This window comes from Leucopleurus acutus (assembly GCF_964270905.1).
Source record: "Leucopleurus acutus genome assembly, chromosome: 1".
NCBI classification, from domain to species: Eukaryota; Metazoa; Chordata; class Mammalia; order Artiodactyla; family Delphinidae; genus Leucopleurus; species Leucopleurus acutus.
Window position 1 is genome coordinate 151,973,193 of NC_139142.1, and position 24,856 is coordinate 151,998,048.

A 24,856-nucleotide genomic window follows, 5' to 3' on the forward strand; every position below is an offset into this window, starting at 1 on the left:
CCCATCCAGAAGCATGTTTCGGAACCACAATCCTGCAATATCTCAGAGTACTCCATATCCATTTTCTTGGGGTGCGGGAGCAATTTGGAAAAATGACAACACAAATATTTTCACCGCCCCCAAGGGTTTCTTTAAAGAAACCAAATAGCAATCCTTTGAATAAGAAAACAACAGGATTTCACAACTCCAAAAACACTGCTAACCACCAATGTCAAATTATCTCCAGGGAGACCAAATCATGGCTTCTGGTTTCCATGACTACAGAAGATTCCATCTTTTACCAAGCACTTGGATTCTGTGACTGTTTCCTATAGGGTGGGACCACAAAACGTTTTCTCTTTTCTCCAGCATTCTCTCCCCAGTTATTATCTTAGATTAATATAGGTAGACTCATCTCCAGGAACAGATTTAGGGGATCTAAATGCTCAGCTGCAGGGTAGCAGTGAGGAGTCAGCATTTGCCAAGAAAGGAAAATGAGGCGGTACATCTGGGAGTGCCCCCTTTTTGGACACCAATGGATATTTGTCTTCTATTCCTTGATCCAGCAGCAAAGTAGGAATCAGAGACGAGGGCCAGCTCAGTGGAAAAGAGCACCAGCTAATGTGAGGGAGAAATGGTGTGGGGTCCCAGGATGACTTCAACTTCTAAGTGCTCTGCCTATTGGCTGGGCCTGTGTGGCTTCAAAAAGAAAGCTGACAGCCTGTTTCCCTTCAGGCAGCCTAGGCCGGGAACCTAAAAGTCACCTGGGGTTGGGTCCTGTGCATCGGCACTGTGGCATACCTGGCCGGGAAGTCGGTCATGAACAGCTCAGGGACCAGCTCCTGAAGAGGCACGGGGAGGTCGGGGTGTCTGGGGCAGGAGATGAAGTCCTGCTCGATGGCTGTCAACACGCAGTCTTCCATGTCAAAGTACTGCACATCCTCCAATCTCTCACTTGGGTCGGCGTGCTGAGCCCAGGAGGTCTCGCACACTGGGCAGGGCACATACTGCTCCATCAGTGGGGTCCCATCACTTTCCGTGGCCGTCAGGGCTAAATGGGGACACAGCAGGAGTCAGCTTACAAAAAGGCGGCTGCAGGCGGGTCCCTGAACAGCATCTGTACCCCCAGGCTGGGTGAGCCTTTCACAGGAGGGTGTCTGTCTGCCCTGGCCTGGACCCCTGGGAGTGGCTGAAACATGACTGCCGCACTTGGGTTCCTTTTTGGGGAGCACCATCCTCGATCCTAAAAGACACTTGCAGGGAGGAGCCAGGGATGCACTGGACAGTCGCCAGGGCGTCTAGACCCAGAGGTAGCTGGCCTAGGAGGTGCTGAGAGTTTGGGGATCCCTCCTGCACAGCTGGGCACTGGAAGGACATTGGAGGCTGTGTGAGCTATGCCACACTCCAATGACCAAACCACAACCAGTAAGGAGCCGTTCTTAAAATTAGAAACATAAGGCTTGCAATTACTATGATCTTTTCTAGAAGAGCAATGCAGGAGGAGAAATGAGTACAAATTATAATAGAAAAAATCTAGTCATTTTACTTGTGTTCCCCTGGGCAGGAGACACAGCTTTTCAGCACACCCCTGAAAGGAGGTACAAAGAAACACCCTCTAAATTGTCCCGTGGAGATGCCAGAAGGGTGAGCTGATGTCCTGCTTTGTGCAGGGTGGACGCGTGGAATTTTCTGGGCACATGTGTGTAACACATCCTGCCAGCTGGCTGGTGGTGCTGTGTCTAGGCAGCCCTGTCTCAGGCCCTCAGCTCAGTCCTTCCTGTCTTATAGGCCCTAGTCAAATCCCCAGCAGCACCTGTTGTGGGGAGATCACAAAGGGCTCGTAGGGTTCAAATGGTCTAGAGGCCCCCATTGTACGGCCAAGCACCGCCCAATTGCCCAACCCACACACTAAACTACCTTCCCTTAGGCTCCTTTAAGTTTTTTTTCCTTGTATGTCACCTTTCCCATCAACACCCAAAGGACCCCAGACCCGGGTGTCCAGAGTATGATCTGGAGCACGCCCAGCCACTGTTTCTTAAGCATTTCTTTTGATGCTCTCCCAGGATGCAGGGATGGTGTACGGGTGAGAAAGCCAGCTCAGGAGGCCAGAGGACTGGACTAGCAGGCCAGAGGCGGCACTAGGATCCCAAACTCGCTCTCTGCTCTCTTGGTCTCCAGGCTTCCGGAGTTGAGGGCTCACAGGGAAGAGGCTGCCTGGTTTTGACTGGATAGCCTCCTCCCTGCAGGATGCCCCGCAGTGGGTTTGTCTCCACTTCAGTAGCAAAACAAACAGAGGACCTCAAGAGCTTCATTTCAAAAAGTATTTTCTTTGGGTGGACTGTCAATGAAGAAACTGATCAAAGGGGCTGGAAAGGGCTACGTGGGTGGCTGATCACCGCTGGGATTCAGGGGTTTGGGGTAGGCAGGGAAGGAAAATGGGGGCCCTTGGCAGGTGTGGTGCCTTCCCTCCCACCCCTGCACAAGGGATGAATCTCCAGCTGCAGGCTCCCCCCTGGATTTCAGCAGCCCTGTCCTCACCATGTAAACAAAAACACGTGAGGCTCACAGCGAGGGTCTTCCTAGACCATGTGCGGTACCCGGGGCATTCTTCTTCCCCCACGCTGTGGGCAGCCAGAGGCCAAATCCCTCCCAGGACCTGTGGGTCTGGGCCCACTTCTTCCTCATAGCACCTCCACCCATGCCCATAGCTGGACTCCCCCGGGGCTTAAGACTCTGCCAAAGGTCTGTTAGGACCCCTCTGGTCCCCTTGGGCTGAACCACAGTGGGATTTCTGTTCTCCAAATAAGGAGCCCTACCCCGATTTATAAAGAAATATTAACATGAGCCAAGACCTGGTTCAAAAACATTTTCTTACCAGGAAACCACTGATCGATCAAGGAGTTGACATGGTCTGTGATAAAAGCCATTGCCGAGAAGTCCCTTATTTCCGATTGGCAAATGATTTTTATTCCTCCACTTTTTTTCTTTTTCCAGTTCACATCCGAGGATTCCACACTGCAACCCAGAAACAAAAAGGGGTCCATTATTATCGGCTGTGAAGGGCCCTGGTTTAATCTCCTTGCCTTCAGGGTGAGGGTGCAACCCCCAGGGACCACCCCCTCTGCAGGGGCCCAGGCAGGACTGTCAGAGGAGGCTCCTGCGTTTGTGTACTTCCATGCATGGCCCTGCCTTGTCCCCCCGCTGTCCCCAAAATGGTGAAGTGGACACAATGAGGACTGCAGGAAGGGATGCTCAGGCTGGGATCCGACCCTTAGGTGTGACCCTGGGGAAGGTTTTTCCATCTGAACCACAGGCTTCTCATCTGCCAAGTGGCAACTGTGAGCTTTAAGTGGGAACATCTATATGAAAGCACCAGGCACCAAGAGTGGCCCAAAGCAGGCCCTCAAAAAAGTTATTTTCCCCTTTCCCCCCTCCTTCTCACAGAGCTGAAAAAAATATTTTGAAAAATTAATTGTAAGTGTGAAATAATCTTGTATGTACTAAACTAAACCTGATTAAAAATCAGTTACTAACTTGTTGAGCTGACTTTATCTCTCTCTCTCAAAAAAAAAAAAAAAAGAGAGAGAACAGGAAAAAGGAGCTAAGGTAGGTACTGTGGGGTACAGGCTGGGGAACCAGTGTCATCACCTGGGGCATCATCTCTTAGGACAAGGGGGTTATGCTGGATGGCTGCAAGGCCCCTGTAGGTCCCACCTAAGTGACTAGGGGGTGCTAGATAATCTCACCCCTGAGCTCAGTGGCCACCCACTTCCCTCCAGTGCTGGGCTGTGGTCACCACACCCTCCCTTGCCTTTCCTGTTCTGTAAGGGGAGAGAGGAAGGGGTGAGAAGGTGGGGAAGCTCTGGGACATTTGCTGGGAGTTTCCTACTTCTAGCAAGCTTCCATGATGACCTGCCCTTGGGAACAGAACTCTGGACATCAAGTGGACAGTCTCCCGGCGGAGGCTGCCCTGGGGCCCATTTCTGTAGCACCGTGGTGACCCAGTCAGGTGAGCTCCCAAATGTTCCTACCTGAGGTAGCCCCCATCAAAAGTGACGAGGAGCCCTTCCTGCCAATAGATGGTCTGATTTCTTTTCACTCTGAACGTGCTGCAGCGATTTCTCTGGTTTCCTGTAAAACTGTAAATGGTGACTTTCCTGTGCCTGCTTTTAGTATTCTTCTTGTTTTCAAAAAGCTGAAAGACAGAGAAAAGACCCTACTTAAGTAGACCGGGCTCCTCGCTGGCCCTGGGCAGAGCTGTGAAGAGGCTGTCCTGGCCCCATCGTGATAAGGGACCACCATCCATCTTCCCACCCCCTCCCTCCTGCACCGCTCATCCTGCTGCCAAATGAAATGCTGCATTATCTGAGGGGGTCTCCAGGATACTCTGGGAACACATGTTCCCTAAAAGATTGAAAACAGGATTTTCTTTTTCAAATCTTTTCCCTCCCTGATTTTACAAGCAAAAAGTTACCTTAGAAAATATGGAAAATACAGAAAAATATAAGAGAGAAAATAAAATACCAATTTAATACATAGATCATGAAAATTTTGGTATATTTTATTCCAGGTTTTTTTCCTATCTACGTGTATGTTTATAAAACAGCTGAGGTCATATTTTGTAATTTTTTATTTCTAAATGTCTAATTGTGTATACTTTAAAAAACTTTGCTTTTCCTATGTTGTTAAAAACTCATAAAATTCATTTTTCTAAAGCTCAATATTTTATTAAGTATAGTAATTTGCTGAATCATTCTCTTCTTTGGACTTTTAGGTTGGTTCCAATCTTTTGCTCTTTCAGATAGCCCAGATGAACATGAAAAACCACAGAGCTTTCTCTGATTTCAAATGATTTCTGTAGTTCAGATTTATAGCAGTAGTATTATTGGGTCAAAGGGTTTGAACATTTTCAGGCTCTGGATGCCTAGTGAGGAATCGCTTTCAAGGTGAATAGGCTGTATATTCACTGACCATGGTGTGTGAACTTTCCTGATTCTGGGGCTGGCTGTTAGCTCTCTGCTAATTTGATAGGTGCCAAGTGGTATCTTATCAATGCTTGAATTTGCATGCCTTTGATACTTCTGAGACTGAACTCCTTTTCCTCATCTGAACTTCAACAGGACTTCTTTCCTAATTCTGAGTGAGGGATGCTGCCAGGAAGGGCGCCTGCCTCCACACCCAGCTGGGCCCACACCCCGCCAGCCACGGAGCCCACTTGGAAGCTCAGGCCTCACACGATGCTGGTGCTTGGTGACCTTCCACTTAGAACGTGGCAGGAGGAAGAGTTCAAAGGGAGGGAAGAGTGACCCATGCGCCCACTCCTTCCATCTGTCAGTGCACCCAACTGTGTTGCTAACAAGTCTCCCTCCTGTTAACATGAGCTGTGAGAGAAGATGCCAAAGCATTTTCAGGCTCTACCATTTACTTTTGAACATTTCAGTAAAATGGGAAGATCAAAGAATATCTTTACTTAATACAAGAAGTTTAATTCCATAAGGGCCTTATAAATAGAACATGGCAAAAGCAAACTCATACTGAGTTTAATGTCAATTATTCAACAGTCCTGGCTTATGTCAGGGGTTCTCACACTGTAAAGTAAGTTACAATTCGCTGGAAGGTTTGTGAAAAACAGAGCCCTGGGCTCCATCCTGGAGTTTCTGATGCAGCAGTTCTGGGGCAGGCCCGAGAATTTGCACTTCTAACAAGTTCCCAGGTGAGGCTGATTCTGCTGGCCCAGGAACCCCACTTTGAGAACCACCACTCTAGCCAACCACTATTTCCATATTATTGTCTTGCATGAAATGAATGTTGACTGACAGCTGGGACTTCCTTCAACACAACACCAGGTGAACCCACAGAAAAGAACTCCTTGGGTTAGGTCTTCACTGCTCCCAGACCAAGTTAACGTTCTATGCCAGTGGTTCTCAAGCTTGACTGGACAGTGGAGTCACCTGGAGAGCTTTAAAAAATACTGATCCCTGGCTACCACACCCACAGATTCTGACTTAGTGGTCTGTGTCTGTGTCTGGTCTGTGTCTGTTAGAGCTCCCTAGGGGAGTCTAGTCACAGCCTGAATGGTAAAGCCATGATTCTGAGGCCATGGTTCTCGAGGTGTGGTCCCTGACCAGCAGCATCACCTGGGGCAGTGGTTGGATAAGCAGACTCTTGAGTCCCAGTCCATAGCCACGGAGCCAGAACCCAAGTGGGGCCTAACTGTCTGTGTTCTAACAAGCCCTCCAGGGGATGTTGATGTTGGTTAGATTAGAACCCTGATGGGATATTCTGTCCAAGCCAGCTAGGCACTGATTTGGTATTCACAGAATGATTCAAATGGGTCTGTGGCTTAGAGGAGAGAAGGCAGCCATGCTGTACTGGCCTCCGGGCCCTAAGTCAGCAGATTTGCTGCAGGAGAAGGGTCTTCAGCCAGGCTCCTCCAGCAAACGGCATCTCCCTCCCTCCCTTCCTCCCTCCCTCCCTCCCACCAGGGCACAGTTGCAAGTGCCTTGCATGCAAGCAAAAACTGCCCCATGCAGAAAATGCAACTACCTGAAGGTCCATCTCGGCCAAGCTGATCAGCATCCGTGCTATAAACCTTTGCCAGAAGCCAACTGGAACGAAGCTCATCTTAAACACCCTCTGAATGGTGTTGGCTGTGGGATGCCGCATGCCGTGGGTGTCCAGGCCAGGTTTGGATGGAAGAAGATGTGGCAGGAGATAGCTGAAACACACCAAAGGGGGCTGGTGAACCAGGGGCCTGAGCTCTGCTGCAGGGCCCTGACCCCAGCAGATGGACTGGCCTGGGGCAGGCTCTGCTGAAACAGCTCAGGCTGCTGGGTGCCTTCCTCCCAGGGCCTTGGAATCTTATTTTTAGATAGAGGGGGTAGTTTATATGCTTCGAATAAATGCTCCAAGAGAAAATGAAGATAGGCACAGTGAATCTGTTTATTGACGTCTCTAAGATAGAGACTAGAATACGGCTAAGGGAAGACGTGGAAACATCTGTGGTCATAAACAGACAGAGCAAATAGTAGTTAATTCTCTGTAAACTGGGTTGCGACTGGGGAGTCACTTAAAATTAACTTTGGATGGTGAAGGAAAAACAAATACAGCTGCACAGTTCTAAGGACAATGTAGATATTGGGGTCAGAGAAATGTTTTTGGCCTTAGAAGCTATTTATTGTTCTTGACCAGTTGAAACAACACAGTTGCCTTAAAAGTTCGAATGAGGCTGTTTGTGCAAAAGAGCGATGTTTTATGAGAGCACTCTTACTCATAAAAGCGCTGAATCACAGTGTCAGTGAGCCATTCATGACTGATCATTTGGAAACAGCTGAAATGGGGGAGGTCCCTCTAAGATTTCTCTGACAACCAGCATCTTCTGTGTGCCCTGGAGCTAAGGCGGCCTTGGGCAGAGCCTTGGATGTGCCCTTTTCTTAAAGGCTTGCCTTCAGCTCTCCTAATCCTTTAAAAATACATCAGTTTAGGTCCTATAAAACGTCTTTAGAACTTTCTGAAAGGAAGCGCTGAAAGTATTGTAGAAGGAAAATTCAGTGACAGCCTGGTGGGCAGAGCACCCAGGGATCGATCCTGGCTCTGTCTTCAGCACACAGCTTAAGCTCATTGCGATTCTGCTTCCCTGACATGGGAAGAGAATGGATACTGACCTCAAAGGGTTAGAGAAGGATGGACAGGGGGCAGATGGTGAAGTTTTTGGTCCTTTTCAGCCATTACAGGTCTTGGGTGAAAGGACCTTCTCAACTACCCCAGCTAGAGTGCCTCTCTCCACAGCCAGGTGCTGTCCAACAGATGCCCTGATTTAGTCCTTTAAGTTCTGAGAAGTCCTTCTTTATCTCTCTGACCTCCCCAAATAGGCAGTTCTCGTCAGTGCCCAGTGTGATTTATCCTGCTTCTTCTGCCTGCATCATGCTCAGCTTGGATCTCACAGGAGCCCCTACACTGCCTGTGTGCTGCAGCTTCCTGCTTCTTTCTACCTGGCAGGTGTCCCCTGGGCAAGGGGAGGGAGCACGCTCTGCACCCAGGTGCCCCAGTACGCAGCACACAGAGCAGGTGCTCAATATTTTTGAAGGCAGAGGAGACTTAGAAGCCAGCAAGGCAAGTGAAGAGATTTAAACTGACTGGCAATGGAAGCCCTGCTCAAGGTGAGCGGAGCCCTGGGAGACCACTGGCACCTCCTTAAAAGTGATCACTGGTAGGGCAAGGCTGTCCCAGGGGAAGAGCCTGGGGAATTAAGAGGTGAGTTCTTCATGTGCCTGTTGAACATTAAGTCTGTGAAGACCTGGGCACTGCGGAGCCGGCTCACAGTATGTCCCTGAGGTTGTCTCAGCAGTCGGGCAGGAGCCTTCCCTGAGTGCTGAGAGCCAGCGAGTCCCCCCTGGAAGGTACACAAACACTCAGAAGTGTAGGGAGGTTCAGAAATGCCCTGAAGGTTTTCCCAGGGACTGGAAACTTTCAGGGCTGCAGTTGAAAACTATGCTCTAAAAGGAGCAGCAAATGCCTTTGTTTTTGTTGATAGTGTCTTCGACCATATAAAACCTTATGGTGCGAGGAGCTGGAACTCCTTGTCCCTGGGGAACAAGGGAACGATTATACCTGTGCTAAGATGGAAAATGCTTGGACACTCCTGACTTTAGATGGAACCAGACACCATTGGCTATGAGCACTTAACACAAAGATGGAAACAATAACAGTACTGATAATCCTTGATGTCCTTGAAGCTCACAGGTGCAGGAGACACTTCTCATAGTTTACATGTATTATCAAATTTAATCCTCACAATGACTATAATACTAGTAGATAAGAGTATTATTCCCATTTTACAGATGAGAAAAGAAAGGAGGTTGGGACTTGCTTTTACATAGTGCTAATATCTCCTCATTCCTCTAATCTGTTGATAAAATAACCAGAAAATTGTCAGCTTCTGGCAGTGTTGTAAACTCACAGGCTGCTTCACTGTGTGCCTTTTCATGGGCCAAAGTCAAGGATACACCTGGGCCATGGTGTGAGGGATCATGTGGGTTTTGAATTCCTCTTTGGGGTTTCTCTTTTTAGGACTCAATCTTGGCCGTCATGAAGCTGGAACAGGAAGAACTGAGGCCCCCTCCCATAGTCATAAGACCAAGTGGAAATCTCAGAGAGAGATGGCCCAGGGCTGGCTCCCAGGAGACCCAGTCTGTGCTGATGGAATTGCTGGGCTGGCCACACAGGGTCCAGGGCAGCTCCCTGGGAGTCTCCTGTGGGCATCCCCCCAGAGCTCTGGGGTTGAGGGGCAGGGTGGTGACAAGTTCTATGACAGATGAATGGAAAAGGCCTGTGGATTTGGCATCCTGGCTACTGCCTCAGGGCCAACATCAGCATCAGACCCAGGAAATGGCTGAAACTGAAAATAGGGCAAGGAGGCCCTGAGAACCAAGCTGGTTTAGGTCAGAGCATCATCAGATTTAACCCACATGCCCCTCCAGCCCCTGCCCTCCCTGCATTTTGAAGCTGGTCTGTATAATTAGCACACACATCTTTGTTACTTACTCCATTTTTATTCATCAAATAACCAAGCAATCAACCTCCCAAAGCGTGAACTTCCCAAAGTTACCTTTAATGCCATTGCTATTCTTGCATGTTTTCCTACACCTTTTCAATAAATGGATTTCTTTGAACCCCCTGAAAAGGGACATCCAAGGCACAGGAAGGAGCAGCAAGCCGGGGGACCGGCCAAGCCCACACCCTGCTGCCCCAGCCCAGGCAGGCAGGTCATTATCATGGCCCATCCCTGGAAATCTTGCTCGAGCCACCAGTGGTCCCAGCCCTAATTCCTTCCTCTAGGGAGCAACCGGCACAGCCCAGTCCGTGGCCTCACCTGTCATTGGCGACGGGCAGGGCTATCTCAAATTTCGCCAGGAACTGGAAATATTGCTCTTCTGTCTGCTTCGTGAAGCCGGTCCCAACCAGCAGCATCCTGAGGTCCTCCGCCCTGATCACCCCATTCTTGGCCACCGACCTGGAGCCCTTGATGTTGAAGATCCTCTGCAGACATTCAGACAACCAAATGGGGTCGAGGAAGTAGAGGTTCCTCAGGCCGTGGCTGGTGTCCGGGAAGTGGAGCAGGGTGCCGGTTTCAATGAGGAAGCTGATGGCTGCTCAGGGGAGGGGATGAGGGAACAGTGTCAAACAAAGGGCAAAAGGGACTCTGGGTGACCTCCTCCTAAGGGGGCCAGCTTACAGATTCTTCTTAGGAAGCAACCAACACTCCCAACACATGGGGCCCTTCACATGTTCTCAAGAGGCATCTTGTAACTACTGCCAATGTGCTGATCTCCATTATTCATGGATTCCATCTTTGCAAATTCACTTACTCGTTAAAATTGATTTGTAACCCGAAATTGATACCTGAAGTGTCTTTGCAGTCATTTGCAGACATGCGCAGAGTGGTGAAAAATTTGAGTGCCCCTCCCCAGGGCCCTGTGCCTGTGGCTGCTGGTACCCACCTGATCCCCTCTCCCTGCCCACCCTCCCAGCCCACCCACCGGACTGTAGGTCCTCGTAGTCCTTGATGTCATTGCCAGGTATCTGCTCTACCAGCTGCTCCAGCTGCCTGTCCGTCAGGTACTGCACATCATCGCTCAGGCCGCGGCGCTGCTGCTCTGCCAGCACGGCCTCCTGGAGGCTCAGGTAGCTCCTGGGTATCTGGGACAGGTGGGAAAGGCTGGGCCCTCAGGTGTGCCCAGCCAGCCTGGTTCGCCTGCCACCCTCCAGAGGACTGAGTAGGTGGAATGCTTCCTGTCACTGTCCCACCCCTCTCTTCCCCCAAGAAACTGCTCACATGGGGACCACACACTATATACAGCACATGTGTTTTACAGTAGAAAGAGAGAGGGAGGTTCCCCTGACACATGGGAAGCAGGCCCCTCTGGCTTCAAGGGGATGAGAGGTACCCACCAGCCTCCCTGCGAGTCGCTGGCAACCAATGGTGCTGCCCACGTCTTTCATGCTGCACGTGACGTGGAAAATGAGCTGCCGCAGCCCTTCCTGACCTTCCAGGCTCTTACAGGAAAGTTCGCTGTGAGTGCAAAAAAGAACCGTGCTTATTCATCGTACCTCCCCTCTCTGACAAGTAGTGCAGTGCCTCTGTTTTCCTAAGTGTTTCGTCCCAAACACTGGCAAGTTGAGAAAACTCATGAGAGATAGACACAGAAATTTAATGAGGCCTTACTTGATGCAAAGCATGGTGCTGGGGGCACCACAATGTGCTGCTTTAGTCTGTCTTCCCAACGTGCCCACTTTACAGAGGAGGAAAGTGAGGCATGCAGGCACAAGGTGACTCCCAAGGACACAAGCTGGAAAGGAGCAGGCTTGGGTGGGACTCAGGTTTCTGACCCAGAGCCAGCACTCCTATCATCGCAGGCCCCAGGGGGCATTCTCAAGGGCACTCGAGGAATTCCTGAAAGCCCCATCCTGTACTCTGAGCCACATGGCATGTCTCCAGGCTGACCCATGCAGCAATGCCCATGGCACTTCACCCAGAGCGAGGGAACCCAAGAGCCACCAGGGTAGCAGTCAGAGAACACTTACTAGCTGAGCCTCAGTTTCATAATCTTCAAAGTGGGCACAACAGTCTCCATAACCTGCAGAGCTGTCGTGAGAATCCAAGGACAGGAGTGGGAGAATCAACATGCCCAGGACACTGGTCCCACCAGCACTGGCCCATCCTGAATCCCACCCTGTGGCCCTCCCCCATCTTAGCCCCTCTGGACCACTCAGACACACTGGGAGGACCAGGACCACACCTGGGGTCTGTTCTTGATCAATGATCAACAAATGTGATGGGTGGTATTTGAGTTTCTATCTCGTGGTCCCACTGGGGCCGTGCACGCTCAGCATTGGCCCTGGGGGTGGGGAGGCTTGGACAGGAAGCACAGAGAGTGTCTCCAGGCCCTGCCCTGCAGATCCTCTGGCAGCTCCACCCTCCCTAGGGCTGCATCTGCTCTGGGGGCCCAGCTGCCACCCTTCACCCTGGACAGGGCAACAGAGGAGCACAGCCCCTGCCTCAGGAGCCCTCTGCAGGCAGAGCAGGCGTCCCCAGGGAGATGGACAAGTGAGGGGCCGGCAGCCACAGCCCCGCGACAGGTGGGGACGAGCAGGATGCCATGGGACACTCACTGTAGGTGTTTGAAGGTGATGTCCGGGAAGCCGGTGGCCCTGGACCCGGAGGGTGAGCGGCAGAGCGCCAGCACATAGGCGCGCAGCGTGGCGATTCTCTCCACGCGGAATTTGGTTTCGATTAAGTCCAGGTGTGTTCCCACCACCAGCACCACGGCATTTGGGGCCTTGGCCTGTGAGAGAGAGTCTGGCTGGGGACGGGAACAATTCCCTAGGTGGTGGATGTGCCAACCCTGTACGGCCTGGCCCTCAACCATCACCCCGCTGCACCCCGCACTCCTCTCTGAGAACCTCGAGGGCCTGCCACGCACTAGGGGGTGTGTGAGGGCCTGTGACACTCCCTGGGGCCTCCATCTCTGATCCCTTCAGACAGTGCCCCAGCTTCTGGCCCACGTCACCTTTCCACTGGAAGAGGGGAGCCCCGTTCCCCTCCTGGGTCCATGATATGGGGCTCTTAAATTTAAGGAAGCAGAAAAGTACAAGAGCACCATCAACCATGTGGCCCAGGAGGGTTTTAAGTACTTCACAGTGACCTGTGATTCTGGGGCCTCGTGACAGCCCAGCAAAGTGCAAAGCATTTCTCCCTAACCATTTCCTTTTTTCCTTTTTCCCCCTGAGAAGCGGCGGGGCCCCTGCAATGTCCTGAGGACTGAGAGCTGAAGGGCTGGCACCCCCTCACCTCGATGTTGAGAAGCCAGAACTGAAGGTTGGCCACAGCCTCCTCCCCCAGTGCCAGGTTCCAAACCACCACATACAGGGCCTTGTCTGTGAAGAAGCACTGGTTGACCGTGGCCATGCTGGCGGGGCCACCGATGTCCCAGACGTTGAACTCCACAGACTCAACCTACTTGAGCAACAAGGCAGCAACAGGGAGACATTTTAGCAACCAGGGTTTTAGTCAATCAAATTGAGATAACTGATCACTCTGAACGTTGTTCATGGGGGCCTGGTAAAGGCACAGCCGTGGAAAAGCACAGCCTGTCCTGCTGTTTTTCTCAGGAACCAGCCATCTGAGGGAGGGAAGGGGGCCCAGCGGTTTGGAGGTGGGCTTCTAGGGGCTTCCATCTACTGCTATGGGAGCAGGGGGTCCTGGAAGCCTGGGTCCCGTGGGCAGAGGCGTCTGCAGAACGTCGGAGGGCACTGTCTGCCTCCATCTCAGCTGCAGACTGTTAGGAGACATCCTGCCAGAAGAAGCCAGGGGCTGACGGCAGTGCTCACACCAAGGCTTAACCTCCATCCGAGTGAGGGCAAGGCCAAGCAGACAGGCCTCTGAACTGTGCAGGTCAGAGGGCAGTGCCCACCAAGGATGATGGGAAATGGCCCTGATGTGGGAATCTAACAAAAGATTAGTTGTTGGGCTCTGGGGAAAGGCTGTGTAAATGGTGGTTTCTCTATCGTTTTATGAGGTCAGGGTCTGGCCCAAGTAGCTAAGGCTGCACTTTTCTGTGGCAAAGAATCGTTCACACCATGCTGCAGTTTGGACTCCAAGACACAGCGTGCTGACCTGCTTTTTTGGTGTAAAGATGAAAATGGACAGCTGTTCTAAACTGGCTGAAGGCCCAGCCACACAGAGAATTACGGAATTCAGTGTTCACAAGATCAGGTGGTTGTCCTTCAATGAAAAGGGTGGGGAGAAACTTGAATGATGGCAGAAAGGAAGTGGGGGCAGCCGAAGGTCAGGAAAAGTGGAAATACTAATTCACCCCTCAGACCTCGGACAGCTATTTGCTTAAGAACTGCTGGAAGAAAGTGACGTGGAATAATTGCTTAAAAAAGCAGGAGAGAATCCAGATTCTGGTTACTTTCGAGAACCTTTGGACATGCGTTAGCTAGGTTCACTCCTGGGGTGTTCTGGGGAAGGGGGCAGGGCTGGTGTTAATTATCTGGCCCTAATGGGCAGATCTCCATTCTCTAGAGAACTAGTTTCTGAGTCCATATTAAAATATACATTCAGCTTAAATGTTTCATGACTCAAATTGGATTTCCCTGACTTCAAGTGATTTTGTGTGAAAGACTCTGCAATAAAACTGATCTCTAGCTGGCCCTGTGCTGGGGGCTGTGGGGAAAATCGTGCAGCCTCTGGCCTCAAGTTCGCTGAGTTTTCCACAAATAGCCTCCTTGCACCTGTATCGCTGTGTGGCTACGTATACCCACAAATACGGCAACAGGTAAGGGAGGCATCATTGGCATGTATTCACCCCCTGTGCCGGGAGAAATAGCTCAGACCTGTGCTATAGTCCATCCCACCAATATTCCACAGGCTCTTTTCTCTGATTCAAGTGCAAGACAATTTTCATTTGTCTAATACTGAATGAAAAACAGGATGATTAATAGGTTCATTGAAGGACTCATTTTAATTAGGGCTTAGAAACTAGACCTTTCAGAACTTGGGGTGAAAGCAGGTTTTGAGGAGGACAGTGCATTCATGCCGGGGCTGCCTTCTCAGCCTTCCTGTTAGGGGCAGGTATTAGTATATCTCACTCCTACAGCAGTAGTTCATTCTCAGCTCTGGGGAGGGGTCCCGTCCCAGGCCATCTGAATCACAGTCTTTGGGGCCTGGGCACTGCTGTCTTTAAAAGCCCATCAAAGCAGTCTAACCGTCAGCCAGGGTTGGCCTGGAACCTCAGCTTAGCTATAACAGAAAAACTACAAGGACACGTTAAGAAATTATTCACTGCCCTTGGCAGGAGCTGGTTTGAAACACACACAGTGACCCCTGCAAATATCCTGGGCCTCAGATACCAGGCTGAGAAAATCCTGGGCTCTCTGGAGAGGAGAGATAAGGGGCCCTGGAAGCTCCCTCCCTCCCACAGGGACTCTGCACGCCAACCATCCTTGACCTTGGCTCTCGAGCCAGCCGGCCTCTGGAGCTCCCACTTGGTGGTCCTGATGGTGGCCTCGCTGTGCACCACCTGGGGGGCCCTCCCCGTCTGTAAGATCTCCAGGAGGGTGGACTTGCCCTGACGCGGAGGACCCACGATGATCATCTTCATCTGCTTACACTTCTCCGCTTTCCGCAGCTGAGCACGCAGATAAGACAGCACTGCTTTGGGGCCTGTGCAAAATCACAGTTGGGGAGGGTGGATGCTGCTGCTGCCATATAGGTAGGAACATGCTCACATCTCTTGAGAAACAAAGTCCTATCTGGAAAGAACACTTTCTGTGTGTTCTAACTGGGTGAGTTGAGAAGACTATTGGGTCTATGGAGGGAAGGCGTGATATGAATCACCCCAAAAGTGAAGTCTAAAAGTCAAGGATCTAAAGACAGCATCCTTGCTGCTACAGGTCATAGCTGGTTTGATCGCGTGGTCAATTGCAATACAACGGTCCAGAGCAACCATTGAGTTCTGGATAACTTTACAGCATCCTCCCAAACACGGGAGCCAGAGGTGGGCTCCACAGGTCCCCCAGCTGTTTCCACCCCAGGTCCTTAACAACTGGACTTGAGTGCCTTTTCGAGGGGGTGACGCTGAGGAAGCCCTACCTTCTTTTCTAATCTCTGCAGGCACATTGCTGACGTTCAGGTCTTCAATGTCCAACTGCCAGAGGTTGCCCAGTTGCCCCAGCTCAGGAGGGAGCTCTCGGAGGCCAGGATTGCTGAGGGCACACACACACCATGGAAGAACACACACACAGCAGCCCATCAGCCTCTGGGGCCTGTGGGGGCCACTGACAGTCTATACCCCAAGCCCAACATCTTGGGCCCTGATTTCAAGTGTTCCATTTAAATACTAATTCCAAAGCCTTTCTCCCTGGGAAGCCAGTGGTACAAATGGCAGCTTTGTCTTCTGCAAATCCCCATGGCTTAGAATGGGGTCCCCTCCCCCAACTTTCCCATCTTTTCTATCATTTACACTATCCTAAGGATGATCACTGCCTCTTCTTGACAAGGCAATGTAACCTGAATTATTTTATATTTTCATCAAGTTTTGCACACTGTCTGAATCCCCCAGCAGTGCTTGGCAGTAGGAACTTAGTAAATGAAAGGATGGATGATTGAGGAGTCCTTCTCATTATAAATGAGTGAAATAGCAAAGAAGGCATCATTGTATCACTACCTCTGCCTTCCCTTCCCTCGCCTCTTTGACTAAGCCTGGCTCTGAAAATCCAACTGCTGCTTCTTGGTACATAGGTGGATTATTTCTCCCTGGCTTCCGTGTCCTCAGGTAGTTTACACAAGGACATTCTGCTTCCCTGGGCCAGAAGAGCCAGTGCAACTGCTCTGGCTGTGTACTTACTTTCCCAAGTAGAGTTCTGATAAGCTCTTCAGTAGGCAAACCGAGGGTGGGACTGCATCCAGGTGGTTGTCATTCAGACAAAGGACTTCCAAAGACTCACTTAGGAAGGCAGGAAATTCCAGTACACATGCTGCAAAGAAATGGCAAAGCAGACTGTACATTTGAAAAATAATTCTGGACCATCACAGTGTTGGAGGTGTATAAACTGGTACAACCTCTGGAGGGCACTTTTGACAAGTCTATCAGAATAAGGTGCTCATCTCATGGACCCAGGGATTCTAATTCCAGGAAACAGTCCTACAGGCATCCTGGCACGTATGGCAAAGATGTGAGAACAAGCACACTCAGTGGCACACTTTATAACAGTAAAGGTAGAAGACAGCTTATATGTCCACCCACAGGGAGTTGGTTAAATGAGTAATGGGATTATATACAACTATTACAAAGCACAGGGCAGGTCTACATGTATGGGTATGAAGAGATACTCAAGAGCTATTGGTAAATCAAAAAAGCAAGGTGTGGAATTAGGTATCTAGAAGGCTTAACTTGTGTACCACAAAACATATGCAAACATGAGATCAAACACCCTCCCATGAATTTAGGTATGTTATATGCATGTGTGCACACACCTTACAATGCACATATGCATGCTATATGATGTTGTGTGCATGTGCACACACCACACATGCACACACGCATGCATGTGTTACACGAAGTTACGTGCACACACACATGTGCACATATGTATGCTATATGATGTTACGTGCACACACCACAATGCACACATGCATGCATATGAAGTTATGTGCATGCACATATGTTATAAGGTGTTATAGGCATGTGTACACATACCACACATGCACAACCATATGTATACATTGCATGCTGTTATAGGCATGTGTATACATACCACAAATACACATATGTGGTGTATATGTTATAATGTATGTCAGACACAAACACAGTTGCTACCACGGACACATGAACTTCCATAGTTTGCTCTGGAGAAGGGAATTACTAGTGTAATGGAGCAGGACCCTATGGGGCCTTCCCAGAACAGACCCTCCCTACCCCATGTCCTCCTCCTGCCCCTTGTCGGTAGAAAAATTGTAGCCTCTTAGGCTTCCCCAAGTTTTAAAGAGTACATTTCATCAGAGAAGTTGAGAAAATGCAGAAAGAAAGGAAAACAGTCAAGCAAGACAAAATAATAGTTTAGCTATTAGACAAAGTCAAGGATCTTTAGTTCCTCCTCAAGAGCTATAGATAATATTCTGAGCCATGTCCTTTGAGCTGTTTTGCAGATACTGAATCCCGCACCAGGTGGAAGAAGTTAACTGTATGCTGCCCACAAGCACACAGTCCCCAGACCGGTTGGAACCAGAAGGTTGATGAGATTGACTCCCGATTACCTCACCACCAACCAATCAAGAGAATGTCCACGAGCTGATCACACACCCCATAATCCCCCTCCCTCACCCTGTCTTTAGAAACCTTTCCCTGAAAGCCTTTGGGGAGTTCAGGCCTTTTGAGCACTAGCTGCCTGGACTCCTTGCTTGGTGCCTGCAATAAACACTGCACTTTTCCTTCACTAAAACCCGGTGTCAGTAGATTGGCTTTACTGCATGTGGGCGAGTAGACCTGAGTTTGTTTTGGTAACACTAGGAGACTGAATATTCACTCCATGCCTTTGGTGCAGTTCAGAAATTTTGTTTACCATATACATGTATTACTTGGTCAATTAAAAAAGCTAGTTAACTGAAAAATAATAATGTGAGCTTGGTTTTTATGCTTCCTAGGATGGCATTCTCTGAAAAACAAGTCAACTCTAGTATATTTAAGTGATTTCATTAATTAGGCTAATTATGAGATTACTATTAAAATCACACCAAATTTGCTGTTTCCACAGCACCAGAGTGTGTGAGTTGAGAAAGAATGTGGGGAGGGCTTGGAAACCGATGGGAATCAGAGGGTTGGATTGCAGCAGAATCTCTGAATTTCCTTTTCCTTTCTCCTAAGGCAGGGAGAGCACACCCCTGAGGGTCCCTTTCAGCTCAAATTCAAGGTAAAACAACTGCCTCAAAGCCCTCTCAGCCGGTTCTCTGCCAGACACATGAGATAGAGAAGCTAGAATTCTTTTGCAGGGCTGAAACGACGTTCCTCTGCCCTTGATCACAGCTCCTCCCTTAACTCTGGCTTTTCTCCACACATGTAGCTGCAGTCTCAATGGTAATGGGGTAACCTGGTATCAGAGAAAGTTCTGGGAGAGACGATAACAGAATACAGATATTGGCGCCTGGAAAATTTGCCCAGCTAGTGCCACGTGAATGGCCCCTATGGAAATAAATGTGTAACAGACTTTTAAAGACAGCTTTGTACTAGTCCTTGTTCTACAAGAAAAATGTTCAAAAAGAGTTTTTTTTTTTTTCCCAATGAAAAAGAATGATCAACTTCAGCCCTAATTCCCATGGAAAGAACATCAAGAATAAGAAAGGCTCACTTTCTTCCCAGAACACACGTTCTGAACACATGGCTTCTGTGCTTTCCAATTTTAAAGTTTCACCTTGGCATTTATGAAGCCTCTTTAAGTAATGGATGGATGGAATAAAGGATTTATACTGCAAACAGAGGCAACACCTGACACAGACCTCCTGGCCCAGAATGGAGACTCTGGAAACTGGGCTGGGCAGAGCACAGCTCAAGGTATTTATGAGCCGTAATTATTTATTCATAAGCTATTTATGACTCAGCTGGTCTGAATTTTACTGTAAAAATGGCTGTCCAAATTATTTTTGGACAAGGCCACTGTGCCAACATGACTACTTGAATGTACATAAATCTACCTGGAGTTTTACTATCCATCTGCAAACAAGTATAGATAATCCCTTACCCGAGGTCAACAGCCTGAGAGAATAACCCTGCTGAGGAAAAGGGTTTGCAGCGGGTCTCTCCTTTTCACCAGGTGTGGGCCTCAACTTTCTACTCGAAATTGAAAAAATCAAGAGGCTTTTGTCATGTGCCAACAGCACAGCCCCATCCATCTCTGCCAGGGAAACTCCCAGAGGTGTGGCCCCTCCCCTAGCTCCAGACACATTCCTGCGGGCCACCAGCAGGGTCTCCAGAACACAGGTACATGTTTCTGTCCCACTTTTCACTGTGTGCCTCTGGCCTTGCACTCTGGCAGTTTCAAGAGAAAGTGGCTGTTCCTGCAGGGTGCTGGGTGCACCTCCTCGTGCACATCTCTATGCTCTGCATTTCTAGACTGGAGACACCTTTCTAGTCAACGGCAACCCCTGAGGCTTGACCCACAGCGATGGAAGTGTGGCCGAGATCCACACTAGCAGCTCTTTTCGTGCCTACCCTCCTGTTTGGGCATCCATGAGAAAAAAGTGTTTGCTTCTCCTTCCTTCCAAGTGAAATCCCTGTGTCTGGACTCAATTTACAAAGTCTTAAGGCCCTTTGTTTTGAAAAGGATCAGTTATGAAATTCCAGATTGCATTTCCCTAGTAGCAAGGTTAAGGGCCTTTCCTTTCTTTCTGGGCCATCTGGACTTCCTTTTCTGTGAACTGTTGATATCCATTGCCCAGTTTCTGCCTATTGGGTTTGACTTTAAAAAAAAAAATCAATTTGTAAGCCATCTTTGTGTATTAGGGACTGAAGCCAATTTATGTTGCAACAATTTTTGTTGCAAATATTTCCTCTCAGTCTGTTTGTGTTATGACTTTGTTTATGATGCCTTTTACTGAACAAAGTTTTTCCATTTTTACAACACCCAAGATTTTGCTCTTTTTTTAATGACTTCTGGATTTCCCACCTAGCTTTTAAAGGTTTTCCCATATTATACATTTATTCTCTTAAATGTTATTTTTCTTTTATGCTTCAAGCTAACATCCACATGGGGATGTTTGTAACTGATGTAAGGTAGGGCATCTAGTGCTGTGCTTCCCCCCTTTCAGCTGGACAAGCAGTTATACCAGCACTATTTATTGAAACAATAAAACATTCTCTTCCCCACTAAATTGAAATGCCACATTTATCATATATTAAATTCCTATATTAGGTCTATTTTTGGACTCTGTTCCACTGATGATGTGTTACTTTTTCAATCCTATGTAAAAACACTCTTACATGACTGATATATGCATATCATATGTATACAGTAGTTCATCAAAAAAGGGCATCAGGTAAGCAGACTACTTAGTTCACCTCCTGCAAATGTGTCTTGGCCTCTGTGGCACTTCTTATCCCCATCTCACACCATCTATACTCAAAGAGCACTTGTCAATATAGATTGATCAAGCTGAAGAAAAAAGTTATATTACACTTAAAACAACCTAAATATTTGTTCCAGTTCTATGGGACAGTATCCAGGGGGATATATCTGTGAGTGTTGTTGGCTTTAGAACTCCTGGTTTTCAGGTTAAAAAAGAGGGCTGGTGACTGAACTTGAGGGACAGGTCCACACCTCCCCCTGCACCTTACAGAAGATAACGAACAAAAAGAACTGTTTTCCTAGAAACATTCTCTGCTGAACTGGCCTTGTTGTGTGACCATACAAACACCCTAGGAAAAGTTGTGTTTCTAATGAGTTTGGAGGAAGACCTCCAGAATCTCAGCCCAGCCAGGACAGCCTGCAGGGCCAAGGGTGGCTGTGTCCCCTTGTGGACCTCACAAGATGCCATAGTGTGGCAGTTAAGGACTTCACAGTACTGCCCCTGGGCCCCAGTGCTGGATTCCACAGTGCTGGCTGAGACCTGGCTCTTGCACTCAGTAGCCATGTGACCACATCAGTCAACCGTTGTGCTACAGACTGAATTGTGTCCCCTCAAGTCCATATGTGGAAGCCCTGACACCCAATGTGATAGTATTAGGAGATGGAGTCTTTGGGAGGTGGTCAGGTTTAGACAAGGTCATGAGGGTGGGGCCTCCATGATGGGGTTAGTGTCCTTATAAGAAGATATACTAGAGGGCTCTCTATCTCTCTCTCTCTCTGCCACATGAGAACACAGCAAGAAGGCAGTTGTCTGCAAGCCAGAAAGAGGGCCCTCACCAGAAACTGACACACGCTGATCGTGGACTTCCAGCCTCCAGAAAAGTGAGAAAATATATTTCTGTTGTTTAAGCTACCCAGTCAGTGGTACTTTGCTAGGGAAGCCTGAATTGAAGACACTCTGGAGGCTTAGTTTTCTCATCTACAAAATGGAAAACCACAACCCATACGTCATGTGATGGTTAAAGAAAGACTGACACATGTAAGGTATCTAGGGCAGTTCTCACACCCAGCAGGCCATCCACACACAGTAGCTACTAGTCTTGCTGGCTGCAAACAGGAAAGGGGGTTTCAGGACACCTGCAGGCCATCCGTGTGACATGAGCCATGGGCACAGGCACTCCCAGGGTTCTGAGTCAAGCATGGGCATCTCTGGCATTCCCACAGGGCACTGCAGGGGAAGGCCCAACAGGAGGGCCATCCCCCTGTAGGGGAGCAGGGGCAGGTCCCCGCCCAGCTGTCTCATCTCCCAGCAGCAACACACACACCTGCCTCTGTCCCGGAACGCTGGCGGCCTCTGGTGGTGAAAAAGGAAATTCGCTTTGTTTTAAGTACATCTTCATTTCTGTAGGGTGAAAAAAGTCAAAATTTGAGGAAAGCATGGCAAAGACATTTCTATTTTGGCTGTGACTGTACAATGCCACACATAGAGAAGGGAGAAAATTCCATCGGCAGGGTGTTTGGGCTCCTGCAGCTGACGTGTAAGCATGGACAGCACCAGTTGTGCTCAGAAGTCTTTCTGGAAAAGAACAAGCTGGCAGGACTGGTGGTTTCCACTCCTGAGCTTTTCCATCTCAGGCAGGTGCTAGCATTTCTGTACCTGGCAGGAATGCCCATATCAGAGGCTGTTACTTCATGCTGTTCACTGAGGGAGTTCTCTTAGGAGCATAAGTTCCACTGAGATGTCGCAGAAGTGGCCTTCACCAAGTGAACCAGGAAGGCTGGTCTTCAGGGCCCCAAGGACCAGCACGGCTCATCCCCAGATTTTCCCCTTTTATTAGAAGACCTTTGAGGGTACTTTTTATTCAATCTCTATACACATTGGTTAGTGACTGGCAAAAACTTTTGAACAGAATGATAGGTGAGGCTAAAATGAGGAGATTCTCCAGGATCCTTTAAAAATTAGAAATGGGAGGACACTGTTTTGGGCTGAATTGTGTTCCCCCCATTCATATGTTGAAGTCCTAACCCCCAGCACCTCAGAATGTGACTGTATCTGGAGATAGGCCTTTAAAGAGGTGATCAAGTTAAAACGAGGTCATGAGAATGGGCCCTGATCCAATCTGACAGGTGTCCTTATAAGAAGAGGAGATCAGGACACAGACAGGCACAGAGGGAGACCGTGTGAGGACACAGGGAGAAGGCAGCTGTCCCCATATCAAGGAGAGAGGCCGCAGGAGACACCAACCCCACCGCCACCTCCAACTCAGACTTCCAGCCTCCAGAACTGTGAGAAATAAATGCCTGTTGTTTAAGCCGCCCAGCCTATGGCACTTTTTCATGGCTGTTCAGCACGCTGGTAGAGACACCATCCCATGCGTCTGTTGGCTGGGGCTACACACACATTTGAGAACTTGCTGGGGACAGAGACCCCTGCTTACCTGCCAAATTGATTTCTGGAGAGATCTAGGGTTTTGAGTTGTCTGCAGGTCCACTTCTCTTGAGGTGGCAGTGCCACCAGCTGATTTCCCTGTAACTTCAAGAACATGAGGGCCTGGGACAGAGGGAGAGAGAAGCAAAGACGATGTCAAATACCAAAGGGGCAGAAGACCTGAAGGGAAAGTCAGTTCCCTGGCAAAGCGAAGCCAAATGATTATAACCGATTCACTGTCACAAAGATTCCAACAGTGTGGGGTTTCACAGTGTCTTAAAACTCATAAAATTATAGCGAACAAAGCAGATGGGATAATTAATAGAAGATCCTTTCCTTCAGATCAATGGGATGCAATTATTCAAGAAAGAACTGAATCTAAGTACTTCTCAGAATTGAGGTTTCTTAAGAGTGACAATTATTTGTGGACCTGTCCTGGGAATAGTGGATGAGTCTGAAGGTCCTGGAGGCCACTGTGTTACCACAGGAGGGGAGTGGGCACAGCATGATGCCTCCTTGGGCTGGCCCAGGTGATGCCTTGGACAGGGGTCAGGTGGCATCAGTGACACCGAAGGTGACCCACCCCAGTCGTGCACCCTCTGTTGGCTTGACACTGATGCCTTCAGAGTAATGCAGAATTTCCCACCTGGGGCTGGCCCTGGGCACCAGGTGGTGAATAGGATCCATGCTCTGCTTTCAAAGGTTCTCAGTGGAGTGGGAAAAACAGACGGATGTGTGAACAAGCTAAAGGTAGAAGGCAGCCCCATGCTGGGACACACACACACACACACACACACACACACACACACACACACACACACACGGCTCTGGTAAAAGGCACTTCCTGAATTCACATCCGGGAATTCCAGTTCTGCCACTTCCAGAGAGGGAGGCAGGGACAAGAAGGCCCTGCCCTGTGGTGCTGCCAGGGCTTCACACACCAGAATGCCTGGTGGGCTCACCCTGGAGCCGGGAAGGAACAGAGCCAGAGGTCAGTCCGAGGGGCTGCTGGGCTGTGCCTTCAACTGTCAACACTGAAGAAAATTCTGGAGGATAAAAATTCATCATCCCGCCACCCTCCCAGAGCTGTTTCATTTTGCACATTTCCTCTCAGTCTCTTTGCACACAACCATGCGTGACTTTGACAGTTAAACTTTTCTTTCAACTTTTTTTGTCTTGAAAGCTCGGAAGAAGCATACAGGTTTCACTGCAATGTGGAGTGATTTTCTTACAAAAGCTGAAAAGGAGAAATAAAGTGCTATTAGACTTACATCAAGCTGGAAAAGTCCCAGGGGAACTTCTCTGAGTGTGTTTTCTGAGAAGTCCACATCCTTAAGGTGGTTCTTCCAAAACACAGCCATTTTGTCTGGTAGAGACTCTAAGGCATTTTTGGATGCTTTGCAGCATTTCTAGGAATTTGATGAGAAAGAGAATTAATTAGCTTTCTAAATGCCGTGGTGTCTATGATAAAGACTGTTTCCAAATTTAATGTTAAAAACAAGACCATTACAGTAAGGCTCTGTAATAAATACAATTCAGCTAATTAAGAGGCTACAGACTATCCTTGCCCCATTTTCCTGTCCTTGCTCCAAGGAAGGGATGGGAATGGTTTCCTGGGGAGACCAAGGTGGCTCATGGTCCTTTCCCTTCCCTCAAGAACATCTGGCCCATTGTCCTTGGAAATAATGGGACAATTCAGGACAGTGCTCTGAAGAGGAGCCCATGTCCCACACAAATATGCTTAAACTAGAAATGTTAATGTTAGAGATGGAGAAGTTCCATATTTGCTATTGAAAACAGCAATAAAACACAAATATTCTTTATGCTGTT

At 48.9% G+C, this 24,856-nt stretch overlaps 1 protein-coding gene across 1 annotated transcript in view; it reads right to left on the reverse strand.

Moving 5' to 3' along the window:
- LRRK1 (leucine rich repeat kinase 1) overlaps positions 1-24,856 on the reverse strand; it is a 116,916-nt gene that overhangs the window by 21,184 nt on the left and 70,876 nt on the right. The window contains exons 9-23 of the mRNA XM_082842366.1: positions 24,298-24,435; positions 23,037-23,149; positions 21,924-22,000; positions 16,389-16,518; positions 15,635-15,747; positions 14,991-15,205; positions 12,830-12,994; positions 12,151-12,323; positions 10,930-11,050; positions 10,518-10,677; positions 9,851-10,127; positions 6,526-6,697; positions 4,011-4,174; positions 2,855-2,994; positions 781-1,030 (exon numbers count right to left, since the gene is read on the reverse strand). Coding sequence (XP_082698492.1) covers positions 781-1,030; positions 2,855-2,994; positions 4,011-4,174; positions 6,526-6,697; positions 9,851-10,127; positions 10,518-10,677; positions 10,930-11,050; positions 12,151-12,323; positions 12,830-12,994; positions 14,991-15,205; positions 15,635-15,747; positions 16,389-16,518; positions 21,924-22,000; positions 23,037-23,149; positions 24,298-24,435 — 2,408 coding nt within the window. The remainder of the gene's footprint in view (positions 1-780; positions 1,031-2,854; positions 2,995-4,010; positions 4,175-6,525; positions 6,698-9,850; positions 10,128-10,517; positions 10,678-10,929; positions 11,051-12,150; positions 12,324-12,829; positions 12,995-14,990; positions 15,206-15,634; positions 15,748-16,388; positions 16,519-21,923; positions 22,001-23,036; positions 23,150-24,297; positions 24,436-24,856) is intronic.